This window comes from Andrographis paniculata, unplaced genomic scaffold, assembly GCF_009805555.1.
Source record: "Andrographis paniculata isolate CXL003 unplaced genomic scaffold, ASM980555v1 Contig21END, whole genome shotgun sequence".
NCBI lineage: Eukaryota > Viridiplantae > Streptophyta > Magnoliopsida > Lamiales > Acanthaceae > Andrographis > Andrographis paniculata.
This window is the reverse complement of record NW_026137502.1, coordinates 2361209-2382714: the sequence shown is the minus strand read 5'-3', so window position 1 is coordinate 2382714 and position 21506 is coordinate 2361209. Positions and strand designations below refer to the sequence as shown.

The following is a 21506-nucleotide window of genomic DNA, read 5'->3' as shown; positions in this document are numbered from 1 at the left end:
TTGTCCATGTGCAAGTTTCATTTGGTGATGTTTATCTCCTTGCACATGAAGGGGTGTATTGGTGGACTCCCGTTTGTAGATTAATACATATCCCTAACAGTTTAAACTTTCAAGTGAGACGATCATTCACGTTAATTTAACACTAATCACTGCAACCAAACGAATTGTGGAATTTCATCGAAAATAAAAAATTGAATAAATATATAGAAATCCCAACAGCCTAACTGTATGTGATGATGCATAACTTGCTTTCCTTTTGAAGAAGTGAATCATAACTGCACCAATGCTTTTTTTAGACCCCTAGTTTTCAAGTAGACTCCATTGGAGAGACCTTATATAAGAAGCTATTCACTTGGCCAATTCTCAAACCACACTAAAGCCTTGATTTAAATGGTTCACAGTCATTGTCGAGCTTCTTCGACTATGGCATCTTCATCATCCTTCTTCGCTACATCTGCTACTACACTATGTTCATTTCTAACACTAACTCTGCTTGCATTTGCTCCAAGAACTGAGGCGCGACCTTTTTTTGTGTTCGGGGACTCACTTGTCGACAATGGCAACAATAACTACCTCATCACTAGCGCGCGAGCTGATGCCCCTCCATATGGCATTGATCATCCGTCTCATCGCCCCACCGGACGCTTTTCTAATGGCCTCAACATTGCTGATATCATTAGTATGCCAAGATAACTATTCTCGTCGTTAGCAATGTGGACACTTCTCTTTATTTCTTATGATATTATTTATGTTTTCAACTTTGTTATCGTACTATATACTTTATAGTAAACTATTTGTTTTTCCACTCCTAAAAAAAAAAATTAATCTCATCGAATAATTATATTCCATTAAAAAATAATTTCTATAAAAATCATTGTTAACACATACATTTAAATAAGTTTGAATTCTTTATTTTTATTTTATTTTTCGATTGAATTAATTTCATCAGGTGAGCATATTGGGATGGAACCTACAATGCCATACTTGAGCCCACATCTCAAGGGTAAAAAGCTTCTTGTTGGGGCTAACTTTGCTTCGGCGGGGGTTGGAATTCTTAACGACACTGGAATCCAGTTCGTAAGTTCGTAACTCTAAATTTCAAACCCTAAACCTTGCATCTTTAATTTTTATAAGTTTATTTGTTTATGCTCTAGCTTAACTTAAGAAACCATTAATTTCAGGGTATATATTATTTACAGTGTTCAATTTGATACATGGAATTTTTCTTTTAAAAAAAATTAAATAATTCCTCTTATTATGTATGCAGATATGATTTTAGCTTATTTATTTTAATTTTTTTTAAATGTTCTATAGTATATGTTAAAAGGCAATGAGTTTAGTTCCTCAAATTTTCTTCAGTTTTTGTTCTGATAATTTTTACTTTGAAGTACTTATTCGATGTGATATTTTTCTTTAAAAAAAAATTTAAAGATTGAATAATAAAAATAATGAAAAAAATTTATAGTGAGCAAACAGTACTATTATGTATTTTATTGTTACTATTTAAGTGTTATTTTATTTATAGGTATAACGAGTAAGCCAACTATAATCTTTATTGAATCTTTATGATTTCATTTCATGTTTAAACAAATGTACAGTTTGAGCCTCCACATGAAATCCAGATACAAGTAAACACTATAAAAGGAAAGTAGTTCACAAAGGAAACTTAATTAAAATTAGAGCAAAACAATATTAATATTCAGTCTATAAATGGTTATACCTATCGATCGAGAAAATACTAGTCCAATGGTTTATATAATTTTTGAGTTCAAAAGATGATTACTATAAATATTAAAAAGTACAACCATAATTTCCCAAATCCCTTTTGCCTCATTTATAAATGTTAAGGCATTTATTGTAGTACTAGAAAATAAAAATAAGAATAAAAACAATAGCAATAAAATTGTGCACATCATGTAGTTAGTAAACTGATCTTTTAATACATTGCAGATGAATATTATTCGAATCGACAAACAACTCGAATACTTCCAACAGTACCAAACTCGCGTAAGCAGCCTTATAGGAGCCAAGCACACTAAGGCACTCGTTAATCAGGCTCTCGTGCTCATCACTCTCGGAGGCAATGACTTCGTCAACAATTACTATTTGATCCCATTCTCCGCTAGATCGCGACAATTTGCACTCCCGGATTACGTGGAGTACCTCATCTCCGAGTATCATAAAATTCTCAGGGTAATGATATATATATATATATTTTTTATTTAATTTTCACAATTTTTAATTTATTATTATTATTATTATTATTTTTCGCACTATTATGTCCAATGAGGATCCACCTCGATCTTAAGGATACCAAGGAATAGCTCAACCACTTGAGCTATAATCCTTTCACAAGGGTAATGCTACATGATTTGCAATAAAGACACAATGTCTTATAAATTGGTAAATTATATATTCCTTACTCGTACTTACGTATAAATGTACAAAACACTCTATAAATTTTGTGATGTTATTCACCCTTGTGTAGGCCAAAACTGTAGATAGAATTAGTGGCAAAGTCAAAATGTCGGGACATATTGTCTTTTTCTACTTTCAACCACTCTGTAAAATTAAGATTTTGCAGTAAAATTTATATGAGTGTATTTATACATCTATGTTAAAACAAGGGTACAACATATATAATTTTTCTCTATTATTTGTTACTTATAATCACTACCTTGTCTAACTTGTAAAATGCAGAAGTTGTTCGATTTAGGCGCGAGGAGGGTTTTGGTAACGGGTACCGGGCCAATGGGGTGTGTGCCGGCTGAGCTAGCGCAGCATAGCCGGACTGGAGAATGCGCAGTAGAGTTAACACGGGCAGCCCATATGTTCAATCCACAATTGTCGCGAATGTTGGAAGACCTCAACCACGAGATAGGTTTGCATGTCTTTGTTGCAGCTAACACATACCAAATGCATATGGACTTCATTTCAAACCCTCGAGCTTATGGTAAGGTCTTTTGTTTCTATACAAGAATTAGGGATTCATATATTTACTTTCTAAGCTAAAATAATTAATTAAGCTATGTCTCTGTTTATTTGTGGGTTTTAGTTTTTGGGTTTAAATTTTTAAATAGTAAAAAGTTGAGTAGTGGTTTGATCTGGTATAAATAAAGGTTGATGTGATGTTTTGAATGTAAAATAAATTTGTAGTATAATATTAAAAAAAAAAAGAAAAGTAATTGTTTGATTTGATATTTTTAAAAGAAAAAAAAGAATCTGAATAGTAAAAACTTACGGTAAAACTCACAAAAGAACACATTATTAGGGTTTTCTATCATCCCTTGATATTGGTTAAGGAGAAATAATATATATATATATATAAATGGTTTTGTTTTGATCAGGATTTGTCACTTCTAAGATAGCATGTTGTGGACAAGGGCCATACAATGGTGTTGGGCTATGCACACCGGCATCGAACTTGTGCCCGAATAGGGACATTTATGCATTTTGGGATCCATTTCATCCCTCCGAAAGGGCGAACCGGATTATAGTTAGCCAGATAATGGCCGGCGACAACAACTACATGAAACCCCTCAATCTCTCCACAATCATGGCTTTAGACTACTCTAGGCTCTAAAAAATGTCGTTTACTACAATGGGGTTTTTTTTGTTTTTTTTTGTTAATTTTAGTGTCTTGTGTGTGATTGTCTTGTTGTGGGATGGAAAGGTTTGATGGATTGGAATTTCATTTTGTGTTTGTATGTTTATTTTTTGAATGCGCAAGAGAGTGTTTGAGGTTTCGAATAAGTGTAACATGTTCCCTTGTGATGTGTCAATTTTTGCTTAATATTATTGTTTGCAAAGCCCTATCTCTTTGGTTTATGTTGGGATTTTCGTTTGCGAATAAATAAATTAATGATGCATTTCTTTAAAAGCTTAAGCAGTGTATTAGTAAAATAATTATTGTATAATAAAATTAATTATAGATTAAAATTAAAATAACTAAATAGTATAATAAAGATTAAAAAACTATATATGTGATTACAATGTATAATTATATTTTCTAAAATAAATGACAAATGAAGTGAGAAAGACAAAAATAAATAGTGGACAAAAAGATGGGATAAAAAGAGTAATATTTAAAGTTCGACATATAAAAAAAAAATAAAAAATTGATACTTACTTATGGAGAGTTAATATAATATTTTATTAATGAAATTTTGTTTAATTTTATAATTTATATAATATTGATTCAAAAATAAATTATTTTAGTTTTGAATGGATTAAATTATGATAAATTATATTTTTATTAATACTTAATAATTCGAAAAGATTTCTTATTGTTGGGAGAATACCGAAAGAAGAACAAAATGCAAATCAAAATTAGATTCGACGTACTGTTTAAGCGTGGTCACGCTTAAGCAAGGTGTTCAATCTGTTTTATCAAAACCTTTCCCTTTAATCAATTCTCAATTGTGTCAAAGTACGATGAATGATAACCACCAATAAACAACGAAAATAATAATAGGAGACACCAAAACTTTTAATGTGGAAAACTCCTTCAAAGCGAAGGAAAAACCACTAGGCCTATCACCCGACTCAATAAGATTCAAAATCGAATCCAAACAAATAGTGAGAAATCAACGATACCAAAAGGAACTTTCGAAGATGACGAGACCGTTGATCGGAACCGAGTTAAAGAAATTCTCTCTTGCTTGCCGATTTTCTTGCGTGCGTGAAAGCCGATGGTCTCTCTCAAACCCTGCACCCAATTGATCTCTCTACAACTATGACGGCTGGAACAACAATTGACAAGAGTAGGCTTTAACTCATTTGGCTAACTCGAATTGTTAATGCAGAAAATGGTTTTGTTTTGTTTCGGTTTTTTTTTTTTTTTTTTTTTGATTCACGAGGTTGAAATAATAATAATAATAATAATAATAATAATAATAATAATAGTAATAGTAATTATCGCATCTCTCCCACAAAAATAAATAAAGAATGATATATTTGAAAAAAATAAATATATTTGGTTTTGATTTGAATAAATAGTAACATGATAGTTTTATAAAAGGAAGTAATATATTTTTATTAAAAATTATATGAAATAAAATGAAGATATCTATATTATTATTACCCTATTTTAAAATTATCTAAATTGAAGATATATGTTTTAAAAATTTGATACTTCGGACTAGGTCATATCTGAATTTTTCGAAATATTTTATTCTTGAAAATCCAAGAGTACAGGCCCAGGCCAACATGGTTTTTCAATTGGGTTGGCCTGGCCCGAAATTTTTTGGGGCCAATTTTGAAAGTTCATGTTAGATTTTTCCATACCCAGGTTAGTTCTTAAAATTGTGCCTCTTTTTTCTGGTTCTATTACCCAAGTAATTCTAACAGAGGCAGCAGGGATAGAACTACACTAAGGCTTGGACCTCAAGTCCAATTTTGTATGATTTTTTTAAGTGTTAAAAATATTAATTTTTATATGTTTATATACAATTTACCTCTCCAAAATTATCTAAATTTTTATTTTTTATTTAAATTTATTAGTTAAGTAATAAATAAATTATAATATTTTGCCCTGGGAATTTAGATGTTAGTTCCGTCGCTGGCAGTATGTGCATATTTTTATTAGTTTTACAATAAGAGACTAAATCGAGTTGTTCATACCATTTTTTAATTTATAAATTTTTAATAAAAAAAATCACATATGAACTTTCAAAATAAATAAATGCGGACAAAAACTAATAAATTCAATAGGCGACTTTTGTGACATGTACATATATATATATATATTTTTTTATGTAAAAATAAACAAATAAAACCATCTTATATGTTTATAGATATACATATATATATAAATAATTATGAAAAAAAAATATTTGTAACATTCCTCTCTCACATTAAAGTAAGGATTACAAAAGCAAATTGAACATATATCATAAATTATCAATATAGCTTCAAGAAAAGACAATTGGAAGCCGTGACAACTCTAAAATTAAATTTATCAAGATAACGATTTGTTGCGGAAATTAGAAATTTAAGAAAAATAGGAAATAATCATACAAGAACATAAAACACTACAAGAAAAATATCATTTCTGTAACGAGATTTTTTCGTCGTTAAATCCACTTTTTCCGTTACTAATGACATTAGAGACGGAATTACGGATGAAATTACGTTAGCTGCATGAACTTTAGGGACAATATTCTGTTACAAATATATCATTTTTTTTTGTAGTGAAACTTGTTGACCTAATTCAATCGAGATGATCTACGGCCAGAGGTGAGAAAATGATGTGTCTTCACTAATATTTTCAAAATATATATTATAAAAAGAATACATCAAGTATTTTATTTATATATAAAAATGTATGTCAATTATGATCGATTATTGGGTGACATGTCTTGCATATCATTTCAATTTTGTCAATTCATCAAATTAATATTACCTCATTCCCTGATCAATTATTTTCATCATTACCAAAAGGTTAAGTTAGATCTAAAACCAAAGTGCCCTAAAGAAAAGACAAGTCCATTTACAAAATCTCTGTACAAACCAAACATTGTTTAAGAAAAAGAAATTGCATATTGATGTAATAAAGTTCTAATGTAGTTATAAATATGTCAAAAACAGATTGCAATTTAGTTCGAAAAAACTATGAGCTATATATATATATATGTAACAGATTAATAGAATATTGAAAAATTTGAAGGGTAGAGCTGCCAAATTTGGTGGGTCAAAATGTGGTCGTATTTTAAAATATTTAATCCTAAATATAAATTTATATTTAAAGTTAACTGCAACTTAAGGGCTCTATTTATGAGCCTACAAAGTGGATTATCAATAAATGACTAAAGATTATTTTTACCTAATATCAGACATAAGGTAGTTGATGAGATAAATACAATGTATCATAACTCATGAGAGAGAGAGAGAGAGAGAGAGAGAGAGAGAGAGAGAGAGAGAGAGAGAGAGAGAGCAATTATTTTTTATTTTTTTCTTTTATTGAACATATTTTTATATCATGATAATATATTCTTCCTCGGTCGACAAATTTTGTGTCACGAATTAATATAAATACGAGAATTTGAAAAGAATATAACTAGTAAATAATTTAAAATATATTATTAAAATTAATTATAATATATACAAATAATTATATATTAGTATTAATATAACTAATTAGTTTAATTAAAATTTTAAAAATAATAAATTATAGAAAATTTAAAATATAATTAAAATATATAATACTCTTAAAAAGAATAAATGTGACATGAGATGTGAGACGTACTTAAACAATAACATGGATACAAAATATGGGACAGAAGGAGTAACATTTAATACTATTTGCTATTTTTTTTTTATTTAACAATACAATTTTGAAACTATATTATATCGAGTAAATATTGTATTTGTTCACTTTGAATTATATACGAATGCATTTTTATATTAGTTATAGAGAATTGCGTTGTTAATATAAAAAAGGTTAATATTTTATATTAAATTTTTATAAATAAATAAAATATATATTGTATATATTAGGTTAATAATTGTATAATATATTTTTTATAATATTTACGAAGGATCATACAAAAAAATAGTAAGTAACTTATTATCACACAATACTATAATTATGGGTGTGTTTTGTTGTGATTTTAGACCCTATATTTAGCACAATTTTCTATAAAAATATATATTATTTTTTTTATATTATATCACATCAAAATACTATTTAAATAAAAATTAAAATTAACATTTCATTTAAAATTAATTTCAAACCACAACCAAACAAACTATATAATTCAATCGTAATTAAATTAAAAAAAAAACCAATTAACAGCAATAATAAATAAAAAAATTAAATGTGTTCAATGCCTTCTTTATAATTCATATAGTTCAACATACATTTTAAACTATTTAACACAAGAAAATTTAAAATAAATTTAGCATATGATCTACTCCATTATTGAAGTTACTCGTACAAATCACTCAAAATAAATAAATAAATGAAGAGGAGGCAAAAGTCTATCACTACACAATCACTTTGCAAAAAGTTTATGCCCTAAGACATTGCAAAAATTAGAGTGCTATCTCAAATCTAACCACAATAATCCTATAATTAGTACAAGTATTCCAAGGTTGAATCCTAAATAAATAAAAATAATTGAAACCATATATAATTTCATAGGATCCCATGACAAGTCCCAAATTATTAATTGAATCATTGACATGATATATTTTATATAAAAAAATAAAATAAAATTTTGATATCCTACCTCCGTCCGTCTCTAAGGATCCATTTATTTTTTATATGTTGATTTTTAAATATTAATTATTATATCAAAATACAATACAAATTAAAAAAAAAAATTGCAAAAATACTTCCATTAGTATCTTATTACTATAATATTAATAGAAGAACATTTGTACAAAATATTATACAAATATAAGGATATTTTGAATGTTAAGTATAATGACGCAAAAGGTAAATAAGACACTCATATACGGACGAATGGAGTAGTATCTTTTTATGACATGAAAATCTATCTCCACTACTATTCGAGTGTGCACTGGATAAACTTTCGGTCGAACCTAAAAATCTGCAAATTATTGTCGACAAAATAAGTCATACTAGACAAACCATATATATATATATAGACAAATATATATTGTGAATAGTGAGAAAACAAACTTGAAAACAAGTACATAAACCCATACATGCCTTCTTATTAGAGACAAATAATAATTCAAGAAGACATAATAGGCTCAATTAGTAGTAATAGGAGCAATACTTAGTTAGATTTAGGGTAAACATACAGTAGAGCAGCCATGTGAAGTGAAGGTGAGGGTAGTTCAACTGCATCAAAGTAAAGCAATTATGTGAGAAAGTTTTTATTACCTGACAAAATTAAGACAAGAGCACATTCAGCACAATCAAAACCCTCTCTACAACATATTATATATCTTCACAACAATTTTGGTCCCTACATTGAGGTACAATATCAATTAAAACTTTAAATGAAAATTCATTCATTGCAAATGAGTACTATGTAGTACTATTATATATATATAGATATATAATGAGCAAATAAGAAAAATTGGTTGCCGTTGTGACTTGTCCACGATACAAATCATCGATCGTAAAAGGAAACAAGAAAAATTGTAATTATGGTTCTTTATGTAGGCGATGTGTGTTCATTTTACATCATTTTTTGTTGCTTTGATAGTTTTAATTCTATGCTTGATACTTATGCATATATTATAGATCACTTTTTATAAGTATGAGCGAACGTTACTCATGAAATTTTAATTATTTGAGCAATATCGAATGATATACAAGACTATTTCTAAACAAATTCACATTAAAAGATACAAATTAAATAAAAATTGATGTGACTTCAAGTATGTTTGTATTTTTATTTAAATAGTAATTACACGTGATATTTCATAAGCAAACCAATACATTTTTATAGAAAATCTTAAAAATTGTATAATAAAAAAATTGAAAAAAAAAAAAGGTCTATCTGAAATTCCTAAGCTTAAGCACATGATGACATGTATATGTCAAAATGATCGAAATTTGGTTACTTCTTGGTTTTTAATTTCTTGTCAAATTGAAGAAACACATCATCAAAGATTAAAAAGGGTTAGCATAGCAATTAAAGCCGCAAGATAATTTAAAGCAAGCCTCAAAATTTGAGTTTCTTTTGACCATAATAGCAATGATTGAATACACCAATTTCTCACCAACAACTGTCCACTTTGATGAACCAATATATTCAATCTCTACATAGGGTTTTGTTTTGTCAATTACACTTATCCTTAACCACTTATTTCACCACTCCATTAATGGCTTCTTATTAACCTCATCATGCATACAAAAATAAGTCTATATATATACATATATATATGTATCCCTCACCATTGCAATCACAAAACACTTGAAAGTTTTTCTTGGTAGGCCAAAGGGGTCACCATCTATATACTTACTACATTTTCCTAGGTTCTTTTTATTTTTATTTTTGGATTAAAAAAAAAAAATGACAAGGGTTTTGGATATTCAAAGTTGTGTTGTGTTATTGTGCCTTGTTTTAGCATTGGGTGATCATTGGGTGACTCGAATTGAAGCCCGGGCTTTCTTCATATTCGGAGACTCGTTGGTAGACAATGGCAACAACAATTACTTGGCCACCACTGCTAGGGCGGACGCTCCACCTTATGGCATCGACTACCCGTCTCATCGCCCCACCGGCCGTTTCTCCAATGGCCTCAACATCCCCGATATTATTAGTATGTTTCAACATAAAGATTCAAATTATTGCATCTCTAAATTCTTCCCATTTACTTTTTTTTTTTTTCCAAAATCTTGAAAGTCATCCCAATCTTTTTTTTTCATATATTACCAATCAATGGATTAAAAGAGCAATGTGACATTCCAATACCCTTTTCCTTGTACCCAAATGTTAGTTTGAAAATGCTAATTTAATTTTCCCCAATAGTAAAGTAATTAATTAAAATGTAATTCTTGAAATTTGATTAGGTGAGCATATGGGTTGGGAACCAACAATGCCATATTTGAGCCCAGAGCTAACAGGCCAAAGACTGTTGGTTGGAGCCAATTTTGCTTCTGCTGGAGTTGGAGTACTTAATGACACTGGAGTTCAATTTGTAAGTTCGATCATTTTGAGAATTATTTTCTTACTCATTTTTCTATCATTTTAACAATTAAGCACTACTTTAATTAATCACTTGGGTCCAGGTTACAAAAATTTTAGTTTGATTGGTTGTATTTCATTTAAATATTTTCACCGAGCATTTGCTTTATTTCAAAATATTTTATTAAATATCTATTATATTATATCAAATAATTATTATAATTCAAAATTATTTATTATTTCCAAGAATAACAAAACACCAAAACAAACTATACAAGGACATGAGAATTAATTCACTAGTTGTATTTTATGGTTTAATTATTAACTTTCTTGGTACATTGTTCGAAAAATGGAAAATTGCATAATTAATGTATATCTATACTTTTGTAGGTTAATATAATCAGGCCCTTCCAGCAGTTGCAATATTTCGAGCAATACCAACAAAGAGTGCGCGAAATTGTCGGAGAAGACGAGACCAAGAGGCTTGTGAACGATGCTCTTGTTCTCATCACTTTGGGAGGGAATGATTTTGTCAATAATTATTATTTGATTCCATATTCGGCGAGGTCTCGCCAATATTCTCTCCAAGATTACGTGCCATATGTCATTTCTGAGTACAAAAAGCTCTTAAAGGTAATGCGCGCCAACAAATATATATAGAATGATTTTAAATAATTTTGTGAGCTAGTTATAGTGTTGATTACATCGAATTAATTCACATGCAGAGATTGTACAACCTCGGCGCGCGTAGGGTCATAGTAACCGGGACGGGGCCACTAGGATGTGTTCCAGCCGAGCTGGCGCAGCACAGCCGTAGAGGTGAATGTGCCGATGAGCTACAAAAGGCAGCATCCCTCTACAACCCTCAACTTGTCAAAATGCTCGGAAAACTCAACCGCGAAGTCGGGAGAGATGTTTTTATTGCAGCCAATACTAATCAGATGCACATGGACTTCATCTCCAATCCACAACAATTCGGTATCCAACCCTAACCCTAACCCTAATTGAAAAAAAAAAAAAAAAAAAACCTAACCCTAACCCTAACCCTTGTTTCATAATAATTAATTTTGGCAACTGTTGCAAGTCCACCTATAATGCAATACAAACAAGTTAATCATTATTCGAGGATTTGATTGTTTGATCATCAATAATTGTTGCTAATTAACCAGCTAAGATGCATTATGGATCAATAGGTTATGATTTGATTTTAGGACAAGTGCCATTATTGACTGCTCATGATCAATATGTATATGCTACAAAAATGGTTTGTTTTATTATTATTATTTTTTTTAACAGGATTTGTAACATCGAAGATAGCTTGTTGCGGACAAGGACCGTACAATGGAATCGGCCTCTGCACGCCGTTGTCTAATTTGTGTCCGGATCGGAGTTTGTATGTGTTTTGGGATCCATTCCATCCATCTGAAAGGGCCAACAGAATTATAGTTCAGCAAATTCTTGGGGGAACTAATTCATACATGAATCCCATGAACCTCAGCACCATCATGGCCGTCGATTCGAAGCTGTGATTGAAGGAAAAATGGCCAAAAAAGTGAAATGTGAGCCCCAGAAAAACAGCCCAATTTCATGATTTTCTTATTTATCACTTATTTTTCTTTGCTACAAATTGTTGTATTTTGATTTATAATTTTATGTTGCTTCCTTCATCTATGTTACAGTGTCACTGATCGATGTTGTGTCTCTTTGTAATGGATCTTTAATTTCTATTTGCTATGAACAAATAATAGAGATGACTTAACGTTGTCCAAGATGTTTTTCATTTTTTTTTTTTTATCAGCTTTATTATTATTTTTGTTTGTTTTTAAGTTTGTTTTTGCCCTATTCATCAATAAATATAAAGAAATAATAACAAAAAAAAATCTACAGAACTAGATATTTAATATATGTTTTTATTATTATTATTTAAACATACATTTAAATTGCATTATAATCTAATTTACATCACTTCAAATAATTAATTTCTATTCAATATTTCCAAAAACTAACTTCAAAACATATTTAATTATGTAAATAAACCATATATATTGAGTAAACAAAATTTTGATCATATTCCCAAATATTGGGTGGCCTTAAAGAAATTTCTACATTCATTAAACTCTAACACAGCAAAATTATTTCCGACAAAGGAAAAATAATTAATAATGTTTAAGTATGGCTACAACTATAATTTTCTACATTCATTAACATCGTTTTTAATTAAATGTAGTGTTGTACTAATTTGTACAACGCCACCTAAGTTGTGTTCTTTTATATTAAATTGAGCACAAAAAAATTAATAAGCAAAATTAGGAGTCAATTATTCTTGGAGAAATTCGAAAATTGTACCTGCAATTATGACTTGGTACTAATTCAGCCCTATTTTTCGGTTGTTTTGGGGGGGGGGGGGGGGGGGGGGGGTGACTAGAATAAGAGTCACGTGCTTTGCACATGTAGCACTTTAATGTCCGATGAAATGCATTGTCCCACGAGGTGCGGATAAATTTCCTATCGAATGATAGATAAAATTTGAAAAACATCGATGATAGGATATGAACTCATAATTTTATTGTCACAAGTTCACTCCACACTATCAGATTATTCTTCACCGAAAGCAATGGCGGAACTTTGTAGAGGCAATGGGGCTCCAGCCTCCTACCCCGACCCTACCCTTGAATTTTATTATAATTTATTTATTTTTAAATGGTATTCCTCTCTGTCCCGATTATTCGTTAGGATATGGTATTTTAAATAATATTGTCGAACTTTTAGGTAACATTGGTCATTCTGCATCCGACATGGTATCAGAGTCGAGTTCAAGTCCCACCGTCCTCATTTGCGTGCATATGCATAAAGTTCGAGCTTTTAGGTGAGACGATCGTTTTACATTCGACAAATATAATTTAATATGTTAATTATAGTAGTTATAATATTATTTTATTATTTTTTATATAAGTAGTGCTGTTAGTATTTTTTAAATAAAAATTAATATATATGATTAAAAAAATTAAAATAAGTATTTAAATGTTTTAAACACTATATCTCAATAAAATATATAATATGAATATCATTTTATAGAACATTAAATTTATATAATACAAATAAATAATATATTTATTTATCTATAATTAACATAAACTAAGATTATAGGAAATATAGGATTTTAAATACAAATAAAAATATTTGTTTATTGAAAAGAGATAGAAATAAAAGAGTTTTTGAATAAATTTCATGCGTAAAATATTTGGAATTTAATTAATTGATTTATATTTGTTAATATATTTAAAATTGTTAAATTTACCAAAAATAGAAAAAGATCATCTTATGTGGTACGAGAAAGAGTTATCTGTGGCGGGACAATGAAGTATATACTAAAAAAAATTAAAAATTAATAAAAATTTTGGTATACATGATCAAATTTTTTGTTTACTTTTTTATTATCAAATCAAACTTTTTTTGTTATGGTAACTATATATAATTTGATATTTTAAATATATACTAAACTAATTTTGATATTTTAGTATCGGAATATACCAATAATTTAATATATTGATACCAACATTATTATTTAAAAAAATTCAGTATTTGGATATGAAACTGATATTGTATTAATATATATTTATTATACCGATTTTTCAGTATTTCAAATTTTCAATACAATATCGGTAGATTTTTTAACATACCAAAAATTTAGTACATTATACCATGTAATATGATTTTTTTGGTATGTCATATCAAATCATCCCTATAAATTTATAAATTAACTGTGCTATATTAAAATTTTTAGCCCTCTTTATTCAAATTTTAGTTCCGCCGCTGATCGAATCTACTATTTTATTATTATTATTATTATTATTATTATTATTATTATTATTATTATTATTATTATTATTATTATTATTATGTTAAATGTCCCATGTTAAAAGTAAAATGTTAAAAAAATTGACCCAAATATAATATTTTAGACTGGTATGATGGTTATCATTGAAGATGTCGATACAAAGAAACCAATATGTTGTTGAATTCCTTCAAACAATCATTGAAAGCTACGGAAACACCATTCATAACAAAGAACTTAATTGAAAAGAAGAAGGTTTTTATCACACCTCTTAGTGTGAACTATATACACAGATCTAGTAAGAAGTCATTATGCTTCGTGGCCATCGAATCAAGGGAATTATAATGACAATAATTTTGATCCTAATTATGAAAAGAAGCCGGCGCAAATTTGAAAGTCCTATCTCTAGTCCGCAACATCCAACACTACAGAAAATATCATTTTTGTAACAAGATTTTTTCGTTTTTAAATCCACTTTTTCTGTTACTAATGATATTAGAAACGGAATTAAAGATGGAATTACGTTAGTTACGTGATCTTTAGGAACGAAATTCCGTTACAAATATATTATTTTTTTTTTAGTGCAACTTGACATTTTTTTTTGCAAACATGACCATGATGCTAAGAGATGTTAGTGTATAATTATTTTTTTTTAATAGAAAATGGATACTTTGAAATCCGACAGACGAAAATGATAAAAATAATATTTTGAATTAGAACGGACGGAGTATTTTCTTGTAGTGGGCATAAAGACTAATTAAGTTTCGAAATTTTAAAAAAAAATTAAAATAGATAATATGATATTTTGTGAAAAAATAAATATTTGATATAATATTTTTTTTAAAAAAAATTATTATTAATTAAAAATGCCAAAACTTTAAAAATATAGAAGTAAACAAGGCCAGCCAGTCAATCAATTCAAGAATTACACTTTTGTGTTGAGTTTTGTCACTATAAACTAATAAATTGTGACCTTGGATCATATGCTCAAATATATCAAACCCTTTAATTTTAGATTAATGATCTTTAAATTAAAACATAAGATTAAAATTAAAGGCTAAAATCAAATTCAATTTTGCTGAATTAATAATTTCAGTATGTGATCCACTTTGACAGCCTATGATTCAAATATCGACTAATTTGAACACAATGTTTTGATGTTGCTTTTATTAGTATCTTCCCCAATTCTCATCAAAACTATTGTACATACAAAAAAAGAGAAAAGAATTGTATATATGTATGTGCATATTCCCCAATGTTTATATATACATACACTTAGGGACAGTTCGGATTTCTTCCCGGCCCGCCGTAGTAAAAATATTCTCCCCATACCCTATTGTCCGAATTACGTATAATGTTATAACAATTTGAGTTTTCGGCCAAGGTGGTTATATCTTCGGGGGAACCTAGATTATTGTCCGAGTCAACAATCTCTAAATTTCGAAAATAACTTGCTTTACCAAATCCTTCATCGGCGAAATGGCCCGAGCCCATTTGGGTTGATGTGTGCTCGTTGTTTGTTCGCGAGTTCACAATTTCTCCTCCCCACTCGACCATGGTGGCCCGATCCGCTAAGTGGGTGAATAAAGCGCTCGGCCAATAGCCCACTAGCGTATTGTCGCCAAAGCCCAACCACCAATTTTCGGACTTGGGATCCTATCCATGATTGAATTTTATTATTATCATAAGAATCATAATACAATGATATAAAAAAATAAAAAATATTACCTTCATTCGGCTCTAAGGATCTCATGAAAATATAGTATAAATCAAGAAAAAAAAATAAAAATACTTCTATTAGTGTCTTATAGTACTATTGAAAAAACATATACTAATATAAGGATATTTAGTGCGAGGATTAACAGTCACTATTATTGAAGTGCACACTGGATAAATTATGTATGACTTTAAAATTTATTTTAGATGAAATATTTATACCTTCCATATGAGGATTGTGATGTCGAATTGATTTCCCCCTACCAACGACACTGGCGAAATGGCCGCGCCAATAGCTACTCGACTATTTGTTTGCACAAACCCGGAACATAATAGATTGTAACATCCCGTAGCTTGATAGGCATCTGTCTATTTATTATATATGTGTTTTTTTAAAAAAAAAAAAAGATAAAATAATAAGCTGATTAATTAGATCTAATTTTTTTTTTTTCTTAAATAAATTGAATTGAAAAAATTAAATAAATAAAAATTGGTCTAATAGAATATAATACCGTCCAATAGGTGAATAATCTGGGCCTCGTGTCACCGTACAGCTCCGGGCTAACCTGTCTTCACAAATTAATTCTCACTTCATATATTCATTACATGTAAAATATTCGGAAGATAACTTTGTTTACATATACTATTAGAAAAACAAATTCAAGTTTCATATTAAAATAAATATATAATAAATCATTAGTTATTATAAGTTAATATTTAATATTTAATTTTGCATATGATAGACTTTTTGGAAAAGTTCATAAATTTGACCCAGAATCTATTGTTATACTACGTCCGTCCGCTATAAATTCTCATTTATTTTTTACGTATTGATCTTTAAATATTAATTATTATATTAAAACGTATGTATAAATTAAGAAGAAATTGCAGAAATATTTTCATTAATATCTTATAATACTAATATAAGGATATTTGCACAAAAATTTATGTAAATATAAGGATATTTTGAATGTTAAGTACAACGACGCAAAAGATAAATCTGACCATTAGAGACGGACGGATGGAGTATCACTTATTTTTAAAGTTTTAATACTACTCATTAATGATACTCCCCCTGTCCCATACTAAAGTATTCATTTTTTCATTTTAGTCTGTCTCACAACAAAGTATTCATTTCAAATATCATTACAACTTACAATATATTACACAAATGTCATTACATTTATATCACACAATACTAGTAGGGTTATTTTAGTCATTTTTACTTTATTTCTACTATGTTCCAATATGATACTAATATTTATAAAACTTCGTACAAAAAATAAACGGATACATAGTTATAGGACGAAGGGAGTATTTTTTTTAATAATTATTAAATTTAATGTAAATTTTTTCTCCTAAAGCATCGTATTAAATATTTCATTTATTAATATCTTCAAAAATAATTTAGGACTTCAAAGATTTTTTTATCAAACGAAGTGTGCCATATAATTATTTATGGATATTTTAAAAATACTTTGGAATTATGGTGCTTCGCACCTTTATATAGAGATGTATAATTTGATAGTCATCTTCTCAAGTAAGCTCTTATAATTATACTTATCTCATACCAATTTTTTTTTATTATTTTAAATTTAAAATGTCTTGTAAACTTTAACAATTTTTTTTTTTTTCTTTCTTAATTTTCATAGTCTTTTCTCGTTTAACCTTTTAACTACAATGTATAAAGTTATTTCAGACCAAAGTTAAAAATAAAATAATATGTTTATTAAAGAGCAGAAAATAAATTAGATGAAGAAGGTAACATTTAGGTGCTTCGATTAGAATGCTTATTGGGGATTTATCAATATAGTTTTGGTTGGGCCAATCAGAACATAAAATATTATAGATATCATATAAAAATAAGAAACGACACATATTGTATAAAGTATTAAATAGTGTTAGTTCTATTTTATATTTGTTGTAGATTTATAAATAATGTATTGCGTGGTACTTCTTCCGTCCCTTTTGAAAGAAACCATTTGGAGTTTTGTAGTAAATTAAGAAATAATATTCCTTCCATCTGATGATAATCTTTTTATTTGACTTTTGCACGCGGATTAAGAAAACTAGTATTTTATAGATATATAGTGTTAAAAGTAATGTGATGTTTATTTTACCCTTAAAAAGTAATGTGAAAAGTAAAAAAGTATGAATATTTTAGTATTAAGTTGAAAGTTATTTTTTTAAAAAAAAATAGAAAGTTTTGATTTGGACAAACTAAAATGGAAAATTAGAAGTTTAGTAATGGATGGAGGGAGTAGTATTTTATTAGTTAATGAAAATGTGCAAAATATTTTGACATTTTTGTTCTTTCACTTTTTCGTGTAATATGTGTAATTGTATATTTGTAATTTAGATAAAAACTATGTTATTTTGATGTTAATGTATGATTACTTTTATTTAAAAAAAAAAAACAGATATTTTTTAATATAACATACGAAAATAAGATCATAAGTATATGTCATAAAGAAAGTTGAGGTAGCTAGCTGAGTACCTGCCAGCCGGCTTCGATGCTGTTGAGATCTGAGCCATCGAAAGAGCCGGACAATACCCAAATCTGTGATAGGCTGAACTCGCTCGACACTTGTATCGACGGCTCCCACACATTCATTGTCGCTTTGGCACCGTATATCTCTTCCGGCGCTCTCGTGTAAGCAATCGCATGCTTAATAGAAACCAAAAACCAAAATCACGACTTCATAAACTCACAATAAAAATTTAAAAGCACATCTTTTTTCGCTGTATATTAACTTTCTTAATTTTTTTCAGCACTTAAAATTAAAGTAGAAATACACTTTTTGTCTCATTATTTTTACTTTTGACGCGTTTTTTTAAATAATATAATTTTAATAATGACTTTAATATTGTCTTTACTTTTTATTAAAAGTAGTTTTATACTTCCTCCGTACTATATATTTTGGTTGTGTCACTGTAAATACGAAAATTTAGGTAAAGTATAATTAGTAGGTAATTAAGAAGTGTATTAGTAAAAATAATTATAGATTAAGATTAAGATAAGTAAATAGTTTAACTAAGATTAAAAAAATTATAAAATTTAAAACTTAAAATGTAATTAAAGTGGATAATCATATTTGTAAAAAAGAAAATGACAAGTTACGTGAGACGGATGAAAATATAAAATAGGGACGAATTATATGAGACGGGAGGAGTAAATGGTATATAGTCTACATTCATGTTTTAAATATGTATAAATTTATTAATTCAATAAAAATAATGTGTCAAGATGATATTGGATTTATGTAGTTGAGTTAAGGTACTTTGATATATATTTTAAAAATATAAAAAAATAATTGTAATAATTATTTGATGGGATATAAATATATAATTTATATAAATTCAATGGTTAAAGGAGACACTATATAATATTATTAACATACGATTATATATATATATATATACCTCATGACCGGTGTTGCTGCCGATGTCCGGGGGACGGTGTCGAGCTGGTTGAGGATCAAACTTTGCGACTGTCCGTTTCTTGCCGAAATGGTAGAGCGACTTAGCTCGGAGCACGTCGCCGACGGTGGTGCGCCGGATGGGCACTGTTCCCTTCGGACAGGACTGCCCAGTTTGGTGCCATCCTTGGCTTGTAATAATATTTGTGCTACTTTCATTATTTATTGTGGCTCTTTCCATGGCCTTTGGCATTGCTGGGGGAACTCTCTGCACTTCAATTAATTAAATTTAATTTAATTTCTTGCAATACATATATAAGTTAATTTTAATAAATTGATAATTGTGTGTATACTACTTGCCTGAATCTTGTGATTTTTCAAAAGGGGGTGATCGAATGCAGGCTGTTTTCTCTTGTGGACACAGTCTATGATGTCTCCATCTGGGCTCTGCAAAACAAATTAATTACGGTAAACTGGGCTCTGTTTACTTGCGAAATTTTACATGTGATTTTATTATTTTTAGTTTTTTTTTTAAAAAAAAATATCAAATTAAATATCAATTTTTATTTATTTTATTACACTAAAATCTAATTTTACATTCAAAATATCTCATTAATACATATTTATATCATATCAAACAATTATTTCAATTCAAAATTTTACTATTCAAAATCAAAACTCAAGACCAAAACTTCACAAGTAGACACACCGTTGGATTGCATTTGTCGGATACGCAAAATGACCGTCTCACTTAAAAACTTAAACTGTTAGAAAAACGCATCATTAATTTATTTATTCGTCCCACATGGTATCAGAGCCCTAGGTCTCGAGTTCGAGTCTCGTCGTTCCCATTTCGCATATGCATGTGCAAGTTTCACATAACTCCACATGCACCTGTGGGAATGGTTGGGGATTCCCATTTGCAGATAAATAAATTAATGATATGTTTCCCTAATAGCCTGAGCTTTTAGGTGAAGCGGCAATTCTGCACATCCGACAACATGTGAAAATTGCAAAAATTATCCTCATGTATACTTTATTATTACTTTTATCATGTATTTATCTCGCAAAATATATTTCAAATGTTTATAAAACTCGCTATTTATATCCTTTGGCCATGCGTGACCGCGCATGGTGTGAATGTCACGCACGACTAAATGACATAAGATATATTTTGTTGAGATAAATATAGGACAAATGTGATAATATGATGCAATTTTCTCCCGACAACATTAATATACGGACATAAATATTTTTCTTTTTAGTTCCGCGTGTTTACAGCCGTAGAAAAATAACTTTATATCTAATTTGCAGCCGATGAAAAAATTCTCCACAACAAGAATATTGGCATATGTACTGAAATATTTCAATAATAAAAAGTGTTGGTCCTAAAAAATATTTATCCCTTGATATATATATATATAAATTTATTTTGCCATGTTTGTATATATATATATATATATATACCTGAATGGTGAGGAGGGAAGGTTTGTTAATCTTGTCCAAATGCTTGTGAATCCTGGCTAGTCTCAACCTGCTAACTGATCTTCTGTATCTTGTGTTGTTTATGTCTAAATTAATGGCCAACAGCTGATCTGATGTTTGTAAGAATACCACAACAAACAAAGCCATTGCCATTCCAAACCCTATTTTCTCACCACCTCTACTTCCCATTTCAATCAAATTAAAAAATCTTGGAAGATATATATATATATATATATATATATAGAGAGAGAGAGAGAGAACTTTTCAAGTTGAGGGGCAATTCCAAGAGGAGGCTTTGTATACGTTTTGGAGTGGGGTTATTTAAATTTAGAATAAAAAATATTCTTTTTGTTCCAACTTAAAATTTCGATATTTTTTTTTTTATGTTTGTGTAAAAATTAGAGATATTTTTATTATTTATATATATATATATATATTGTT

The 21506-nt window shown here is 28.8% G+C and overlaps 3 protein-coding genes across 3 annotated transcripts; 2 read left to right on the top strand and 1 right to left on the bottom strand.

The window, feature by feature from the left end:
• Nucleotides 1-386: 386 nt before the first annotated feature.
• On the top strand, nt 387-3793 carry LOC127244749 (GDSL esterase/lipase LTL1-like). Its single transcript, XM_051265230.1, has 5 exons — nt 387-679; nt 950-1077; nt 1951-2193; nt 2701-2953; nt 3348-3793. The coding sequence occupies exons 1-5, from the start codon at nt 391-393 to the stop codon at nt 3581-3583; spliced, it is 1149 nt and encodes a 382-aa protein (XP_051121187.1). The 5' UTR covers nt 387-390; the 3' UTR covers nt 3584-3793.
• A 6102-nt stretch (nt 3794-9895) lies between these two features.
• Nucleotides 9896-12358, top strand: LOC127244750 (GDSL esterase/lipase At5g33370-like). Its single transcript, XM_051265231.1, has 5 exons — nt 9896-10245; nt 10496-10623; nt 11001-11243; nt 11336-11588; nt 11907-12358. The coding sequence occupies exons 1-5, from the start codon at nt 9996-9998 to the stop codon at nt 12137-12139; spliced, it is 1107 nt and encodes a 368-aa protein (XP_051121188.1). The 5' UTR covers nt 9896-9995; the 3' UTR covers nt 12140-12358.
• Nucleotides 12359-15586: 3228 nt separating this feature from the next.
• Nucleotides 15587-21287, bottom strand: LOC127245039 (uncharacterized). Its single transcript, XM_051265684.1, has 7 exons — nt 21048-21287; nt 19934-20027; nt 19585-19853; nt 18659-18829; nt 16674-16727; nt 16384-16530; nt 15587-16101 (listed from the first exon to the last, which is right to left on the bottom strand). The coding sequence occupies exons 1-7, from the start codon at nt 21252-21254 to the stop codon at nt 15721-15723; spliced, it is 1323 nt and encodes a 440-aa protein (XP_051121641.1). The 5' UTR covers nt 21255-21287; the 3' UTR covers nt 15587-15720.
• Nucleotides 21288-21506: the final 219 nt, after the last annotated feature.